The 8,929-nt window shown below is 44.5% G+C and overlaps 1 protein-coding gene across 1 annotated transcript; it reads right to left on the bottom strand.

Moving 5' to 3' along the window:
* LOC142923074 (exosome complex exonuclease RRP44-like) lies at positions 1 to 8,502 on the bottom strand. The gene is made up of 5 exons (XM_076064010.1): positions 8,146 to 8,502; positions 3,556 to 3,714; positions 1,831 to 1,941; positions 1,342 to 1,479; positions 1 to 189 (listed from the first exon to the last, which is right to left on the bottom strand). Exons 2-5 carry the CDS (start codon positions 3,676 to 3,678, stop codon positions 1 to 3), a joined length of 561 nt encoding a protein of 186 aa, XP_075920125.1. The 5' UTR covers positions 3,679 to 3,714; positions 8,146 to 8,502.
* Between the last annotated feature and the right edge of the window lie 427 nt (positions 8,503 to 8,929).

Here is an 8,929-nt window from a genome sequence, read left to right as displayed (position 1 = left end):
TCAATCGAGGAATTGACATATCGTCACACGTCTCATGCGTACCTCTGCTGTGATGCTGAACGTGGGAGGGGGCAGGCATGCAAGTACGGCCTGGCTGAAGGGCTGGTGTGGCACGTCGTGCTCCAGCAGCAGTACCTCTGTCTCCGTCTCCTTATCCCCACATTCGCCCAGAGAGCACACAAAATGGCCCTGCATAAGCACACCGACGATTAGCACGGTTGTCTACGTATGGTACGGAAGAAGTTCAACATGCATATGCACATACGTGGCCAATCGTCACCGGTATCCCATTTCCACTGGTACATTGGAACCCAGACAGCGCAGAGCTCTCGAGGTGTCTGTGGTCACCTACTGGCTTTTTGCCGTGTCAAACCAGAACCAAACCGTGATATGCTGGCCCCACAAGGCATCCAAATCTATCCGGGGGCCGAGCAGGGCCAGGGGCGGGGCTAGCGACATGTTAATTGTGTGACGGCAGTCGGTACACCACGGGGACGTGGCACCACAGCGTCATCTGCATGTGCCATGAACTTGTTCAAAGCATTGACCGTCCATGGCATGGATCTGCTTTTGCAGTGGATAAACAACCTGCAGCCTACTAAACCGTGCCAGCCATGGTGCCGCTCGGTTGTGCAGTGGCAAATAGGTATGAAAAGCACAACCACAATGCCAACCTTGTACCTAACGTACATTATGTAGAATATTAACCGGCATCTGTTTAAACAAAGATACAACCCAAAGAATACATCTTAACAATATATTTAACTTTTCACCAATTTGGTTTCTCATTGTGTTAATGGTATCACACAAGACGAGGAATCTATACAAACCCTCCGTGGTCAAGGAGGACCCACAGGAGCAGACATAACAGAGCTACTTCTAAGATCCATTGAAGTGAAATGCAGTCCAAATTGTAGGGGGGCAGTGCTTTTCCAACCACTCTGCCAATCAAAGTAATGTTCATCACATGGCAGTCAAACGCAGTAGTTTTCTCAGAGATGGAAATTAAACAATCGAAGTGCACGACCAAATTTAATATCGTTTTTGGTGCAGTTATTGGTGACTGGGCTGAGACTATCAACTTACAACACCTTAATAACCTAGGTTGAATCACAGGTGAGTTTGCCATGCTTTCAAACAAAAAAATCACAGTGGTGCCATCTCATCCACCCTGACTTCCAATTCACCGTGTCACCGTTCGTGTTTTGGGTTCGACGGCTGTATTGCATACAGAGCCGCGTGGCCGCGCGTCAAGTGACAGAAGGATGAGCCCGACGATGCCGACCACGGGACGGACGGGTGAGGTGTCACGGCGTGCGGGGCGTCACGGTGCAGTCGTACGTTCGGGTAGCGGGAGTGTCGCAGCCAGCCATCGATGGCCACCACGATGCGGTGGGCCTGCAGGGACGCTGCTTGTCTTGTCTCCACCCGCACTCGTGGCATGCGGCGGTCCGCGGGCGTGAATAGGTGGCGGGTGGCCTGCAACACGCACAAAGAGCCCCCAGTAAGGCATTCAACAAACTGTTTGGGCGAGTGCCGTCAGCACACACCTATTCAAGCTGGTACGGCAAACGACGGGGTGGGTACGGCCAGCACCATGCCCGACCGCCTTTGTCTCCACAGCGCTGATGTTTACATGCCACATCAGATACTCATTTATGGCCGAGTCGACCTAGGGAAGAGCCCAAGACAGGTTCAGACATTTGCCGCTGTTTATTGGTTATGAGCGATAAATATAATCCAACTCGGGTCCCAGGATTCGTAGCGCAGCGCGCTAACCGCTACATCACCGCTCCCCACACGTACACACACACATGCAGATCAGCCCACCTCCTTGATTGGGCTGGGCATGAGCATGCCGCACAGCGGCCTTGAGTTCCGCTTGATGATGCCGACCACTTTGCCAGTGGGCCGACACATCTTCCCACTTTCGGCTTTCAGCTGGAGACCAAAACAAAGGACAAACATCGTGTTGCGTAATCTAAGCAAGAGCGACGACAGCAGCAACAGCAGCTGGAATAGCACCGGGAGATAACAACGCAAACTCAAATGAGCACTCACCACAGTAGCGTCTCTCTCACACACTGAAATAATGAAATAACTATTTTTTTACCAGCTCACTGCATAACACAATACAATTTGGCTTGAAGGGGAAGGAGCAATCCAAAACAATAGCGCTTAACCTGCGGATGTGGTTTCATGCTGTGTCTCATCAATGCCAATAATGAGACTGACGCTTTGTTAAAATGACAAAAGATCACAGTGAGGAGTCCTCCGTAAATATTGATAAGTTAAAACAGTTCTGGCGATTGATAGAATCAACCGGAACACGCCCATCAGACACCACATGTTTAAAAAAAAAACGCGTAGGCTTTTGCGACCAATATTATCTACAACAAAGGTTACCCTCCCATCTAATTCACAATTTGATGCTTAATCTCTCGATTCTTTATGATTTCACTTGCAATTGTGATTGACATTTTCTCTTACCTGCTTAGCACATCAGTCACCCTATATGTGTTTAATGTTTACGTAACGTTTTTTTCTAAGTATAACCGTGCAATGATCAGTCTATAAATAATCTGCCCAAGCCAACTTGCACTACATGCGATTTAATATCTAACACTTATTTATGTTTGTGAAATATTGTCGACTTTTCATAAACCACGGTTGTTTTTGTGCCAATTTCAATTAACTTCTTGCTGTACTTTATTATGTTTTGCATTTTGTCACTGTGGTATGTATGCATGTAAAACTTATTTCGCACCGTACACAGCCAACCATGCTAAAAAGAGGTGCGTGGCAAGGACTACAATCTAAATACAAAAAGCAGTACTAAAGAAATTAGTTTTCAATATAGAGGCCACCCTGTGACCCAGCTCAGACCGTGGAAGCGACGCCGTGTTGAGCCTGGATATGCATAACAGGTGGTATAGGCTCTGCGCCAAAATGGCTGGCAGCAGAGCGCAGTACAGCAAAATGAACTGTTGTCCTGTCCTTCTATGCTCCTGATCTATGCCCCCCCCCCCTTCACCAACCCGCACCGAAGTATGGTCAAATAACCCCTACGTACATACAAAAATAGTACGAAATGATTAGCACTCCTGACTTGATTTTGAAGTAATGTAATGTAAAGTCATTTAATAAACGCAAAATCAAGCTAACAGCATCTCTAATGTGGATTGTTGTCTGGTCACACGGTGTTCATTATGTTTAAGGTCTCTCTTGAAGTGGTTGAGTCTTTGTTGTTATTCTTTGTTTAAACTATATTAAAACTATTTAAAAACTATAAACTAAATAACTTTACCAGGTAAGGACCCTGAGAGCTATATAGCTCTTTTTAAGTGACCTGGCCACAAATGATCGTTCAATGAAGTATCTTATCACATTTGAAATTGATAGCAGCCAAATACTCTAAGTGCATGTCAGATTGTAACTGTGCAGGGAAAAGTCGGAGGACCTGGAGAAAAATCCATGCGACCACGGGGAGAGAGACACGCACACTGCAGGTGTCTGGGTTTGATTTTGGTTCGGCAGTGTTGACGCTCCACTCACCACATCCTCCTCATTCTCTTCTGCAACGTCCCCTGCGACGCCCTCATCGTGCAGGACCAGCGAGGAGGGGGCAACCCAGCGCTCCTCGGGGAACATCTCCACGCACACGATGTCGTCGTGCATCGCGCGGTTTAAATGCTGCAGCCCCTGGATCAACACCTGCACGGAGACAAAAAAGATCCCCCGTATAGCCTTAACAGACCGCTGGGCCAAGTGCTGTTAGAGAGCAGCATATACAGTAAAACCTTGGATTGCGAATAACTTGGTCTGCGAGTGTTTTACAAGACGAGCAAAATTTATAATAAATATTAATTTGATAAACGAGCGAGGGTCTTGCAATACGAGCAGCTTTGTACTGCCGAGCGTCACGTGATCACAACTGATATACGAGTGCTATGATATACGAGTGCTTTGGATTACAAACACGTTTCCAGAACGAATTATGCTCGCAATCCAAGGTTTTACTGTACGAGAGTTTTAATACCACGAATAAACAATTTAAAATGTAGGACTATTAGCCCATGAATCTTCTGAAACCAATGTTTTTCAGTAACATATGTTCAAGCAGGGCAATTTCTGGACTGGGTTTTTTTTCCAACAAAGGGCCAATGTACCTAATTGTTATTTAACGTTACATTTTGGAGGTGGAAATAGACCATTCATTTTATACTCTTTGGTTCTATTGAGTAAAGTCACGTAGGTGAAAATAAAATAACAAAAAATCACGACGTTTCGGCCACAACACAAGCGGCCTTCATCAGGTGAAGGGACGAGCCTGTCTGTAGAACAGCGCTGGAGTGGAAGAAGCCACGCTTAGATCACGACATTTAAGCTGTGTGAGAAGAAGAAAAAGACCACGCGCTTTGACAAAGGAATTAGCATATAATTTAGCATTGAAATGGCTCATTCAAATAGCTAAGTTAAAGTATACACATCCGCAGAGGTGCCCGTTGACAAAGGAATTAGCATCGAATTTAGCATTGAAATAGCTGAGTGATTAGCTAGTAACTGGTCACAGAAATAGCTATGTTAAAGTTAGAGTATATACATTCACCGAGGCACCTAGTACTCATCAAACAGGAGAATTTAGCGAAACACAACCACGCTCAGACATCGGACCTGTGTGCGAGCCTACAAGGTGTTCTGACAAAGAGATTAGCATAAAAATTAGCATTTGATTGGCGGATTTTAGGAAAGAGGTGGTGTACGTGCCGGTGGACTTGCAGTTTGGCGTGGGGGGGGGGAAAGGGGGGAGGGGGATTTTACCTATTGATGGTGTGAAAATGGGAATTTATAAGAGCTGCGAAAGTTTGGGGTACCACTACTCGAAAAATATACTGTACCATTGAAATTAGTTTAATGTTTAGTTCGATTTAGAACATCTTTCCAATGGTTGCTTAATTTTGAAACCATCCTCTCGGTTGAAATTGTGTCTGTGTTTGTAGATCTGAATTGCTTCATGAACAAATCTCTGATAAAAGCCCGTGGGTTTGCAAAGAACCTTGGTATCGGAAAAAAATATATCGTGATCCCCCACAGCGTTGTAACAGTGATCAGCCACGGCAGAAGAATTCGTTTTGCCGTGTTTCAAATCTGCTTTGTGCTCGCGAATTCGGTCAGAGACATGTCGCTTTGTCTCACCGATGTAGCAATCACCGCAGGTACAACTCAATTTGTAAACCCCGGGGTACTGTAAATCAGGAATGACATCCTTCACGGATGGGATCAGCTTCTTTGGTTCTTTCGGTAAAGTCACGTAGAATGAGAATAAAATAATAAATTGATAAAATAAAATAACACAATAATATTCTCACGACGTTTCGGCCACAACACAAGCGGCCTTCATCAGGTGAAGGGACGAGACTGTCTGGTAGGACAGCGCTGGAGTGAAAGAGCCACGTTCAGATCACGGCCTTTAAGCTGTGTGAGAGGAACAAAGCGCCTTGACAAAGGAATTAGCATATAGTTTAGCATTGAAATGGCTGAATGATTAGCTTGTGACTGGTCACAGAAATAGTTATGTTAAAAGTTAAAGCATACACATCCGCAGAGGCACCCCTTGACAATGGAATTAGCATAGAATTTAGCATTGAAATAGCTGAGTGATTAGCTTGTAACTGCTCACAGAAATAGCTACGTTAAAGTCAGACCATACACATTCACCGAGGCACTTAGTACAAATCAAACAGGAGAATTTAGCATTGAAATAACTAGGCGAATTTAGCATTGAAATAACTGAGTGATTGGCTAGTGACTGGTCACAGAAATGACTATGTTGAAGTCAAGGCCTACACATCTGAGCTATTCACAGTACTATATAGTGAACCAATAAAAACTAAAATATAAATTACCTTAATGTTATCAATAAACTCTATATTCTCCAATCAGCTAAGCTACCAACAATAAGTCGTTATATATCACAATGCTATATGGCGAAAAAATGGGTGGATTCTTACCCTCAACTTTAGCACCACGGATAGCTACGGGCCCCGTTCAGACGGACGAGTTCGTCCATGGTCGGAACAGAGGAGGGGGAGAGAGACAGCTGCGAGGCCCTAGTATACTCCATGTTGTAAAACCATACCATTAACCGTGGTGTGAGAGGTATTAAGAGGCAATGCTGGCGAAAGAGCTGCGGTCTGAAGGTCATCGTAAAATCTTCTTTGGTTCTTTCGGTAAAGTCACGTAGAATGATAATAAAATAATAAATTGATAAAATAAAATAACACAATAATATTCTCACGACGTTTCGGCCACAACACAAGCGGCCTTCATCAGGTGAAGGGGGCGAGACTGTCCTACCAGACAGGACAGTCTCGAGAATATTATTGTGTTATTTTATTTTATCAATTTATTATTTTATTATCATTCTACGTGACTTTACCGAAAGAACCAAAGAAGATGAATCATTGCAGTCACGAAAGCTTTAAATCGAAAAAAGTCATCGTAAAAATACAATTAATTAAGATCACGAATTTTGTGTACTGTATTGAACCGGACCTGGATCTTGTGTTTGTTTAGAATTTTGGAAATCTTTTTAGTAACGCCTGCGATATATGGAAGTGTGATGGTTTGACCGGAGTATCAAGTGGTTGTTTCTGTATGGAGGGAGAGACAGCTTGGCGGATGGTACGGTCAGAGTAACCATTCCTTTTGAGGGTCAGGTGTACATGTTTTAATGCATTGGTCAGGTGGTGTTGGTCCGAAATGCAATGAGCCCTATGGAATAAAGTTTTGATGAGAGAATTCTTTTGGGCTGGGTGGTGGTGGGAATCAGGTTTCAAGTAGGAATCTGTGTGGGTGGGTTTCCTGTAGACAGAATGCCCCAATGAGCCATCAGGTCTCCTCTCAAACAGAACATCCCCCTCCCCCCTTCCCCCCCCCCCCCCCGCGCCAAACTGCAAGTCCACCGGCACGTACACCACCTCTTTCCTAAAATCCGCCAATCAAATGCTAATTTTTATGCTAATCTCTTTGTCAGAACACCTTGTAGGCTCGCACACAGGTCCGATGTCTGAGCGTGGTTGTGTTTCGCTAAATTCTCCTGTTTGATGAGTACTAGGTGCCTCGGTGAATGTATATACTCTAACTTTAACATAGCTATTTCTGTGACCAGTTACTAGCTAATCACTCAGCTATTTCAATGCTAAATTCGATGCTAATTCCTTTGTCAACGGGCACCTCTGCGGATGTGTATACTTTAACTTAGCTATTTCAATGAGCCATTTCAATGCTAAACTATATGCTAATTCCTTTGTCAAAGCGCGTGGTCTTTTTCTTCTTCTCACACAGCTTAAATGTCGTGATCTAAGCGTGGCTACTTCCACTCCAGCGCTGTTCTCCAGACAGGCTCGTCCCTTCACCTGATGAAGGCCGCTTGTGTTGTGGCCGAAACGTCGTGATTTTTTGTTATTTTATTTTCACCTACGTGACTTTACCCAATAGAACCAAAGAGTATGGATCCTAGCAGTCACGAAAGCTTTAAATCTAGAACCATTCATTTTGTTAACAAAGTAGTCACAACCATCATTAGACCTCCTTTGCCAGTACCAAAATATAATAGGATTTTCCCCTTTTTTCTGGCAACAAAACTGAAACCTTTTACGAGGAATCATGTGTGCATTAACCACAATACTTGTGGTGAAAATGCAAACAAAAACACACTGATAATATTTGCAATATATGCGTACGCCTTTTGGCGTCCTCTGGTCTCGCACCAATTGGGTCGAGGCTCAAAAGAAAGCCGTCCCTGGTGTGGACCAATCAGTCTCAAGGACAATGTATATATTATCATAGAGTGTTTTTTGTTTGCATTTTGACCACAAGTATTGTGGTTAATGCACACATGATTCCTTGTAAAAGGTTTCAGTTTTGTTGCCGGAAAAAAAGGGAAAAACCCTATTATTAAAGTACAAATATTTTAGCCCAGTAGCTCTTAACCTTTACTGCAGCCTTGCAGTAAAGGTTAAGAGCTACTGCTCATGCCAAGAAGGCTATGCCACTGCTTCATTATAAATTTGTTTTTAAAACTCACACAGATACGATCGAACAGCATTGTTCCTTCCAGACGCAGGCTTGTGAAACGTGTACCTCTTTATCACTGTCACCGTCCCCTCGCACCGTCAGAGTCCCCTCCAGGTTATTCTCACGACTCGCAAGGAAGGTTCCCTGGACAAACCGGCCGGAGCGCACACCTTGCTGCAGCTGGGACAGCGGGAGATGTTCGGGGAAGATTACCCGGGACTCCACCACATCCTGCACACGTACACAGCACACGCACGGCACATGCACGCGTCAACAACAATTTTGCAACCGCCATCACGTAACGAGACGAAGGATCCAGTCTGATTTATCTCAGAGCAGTACGGCCATCCGTGTTAGAGAACGTTCCACAAAAGCGGATATCATAGAGCTACCTCTAGAGTTTCACCCTTCCGTCTCTGCTTTTTGCTAAATATGCCACGTTATGAATCTAGGATTTATTTGATTGATTGACCATTGCTGGTGAGGATGAGACGTTCTAAAAGGGAGCTGTTTAACACGTATTCTATCGCGACCAATATCCATAATAAAGGTTTTTTGGGTAAGAGCGCGTAAATGTGTGTAGTTAACCAGGTACAGCCAATTAGTAAAGTTTGTTACGTAAAATAAAACGTGTCAATTAGTTACTACTGCAGCACGCCAGTGTATTGGAGAGTAAACCCACAACACTTACAAATCGAGTATATCGTTTCGCTGGCGATTACAACCAGCGAAACGTCATACTCAGCGCAAGGCAAGTGTCCCTTTCTTCAGTGAGGCAGCTGGATGCAACGCGGAAGTGAGGGGTCGGACAAGGGTACAGGCCCGCACCAAAAATATGAGGGGGGGCAGA

Source organism: Petromyzon marinus, unplaced genomic scaffold, assembly GCF_048934315.1.
Source record: "Petromyzon marinus isolate PM22_M1 ecotype Great Lakes invasive population unplaced genomic scaffold, UKy_Petmar_22M1.pri1.0 PM_Scaffold_26, whole genome shotgun sequence".
NCBI lineage: Eukaryota > Metazoa > Chordata > Hyperoartia > Petromyzontiformes > Petromyzontidae > Petromyzon > Petromyzon marinus.
Note: the sequence above shows the minus strand (reverse complement) of the source record. Positions and strands in the feature narration are given on the sequence as shown.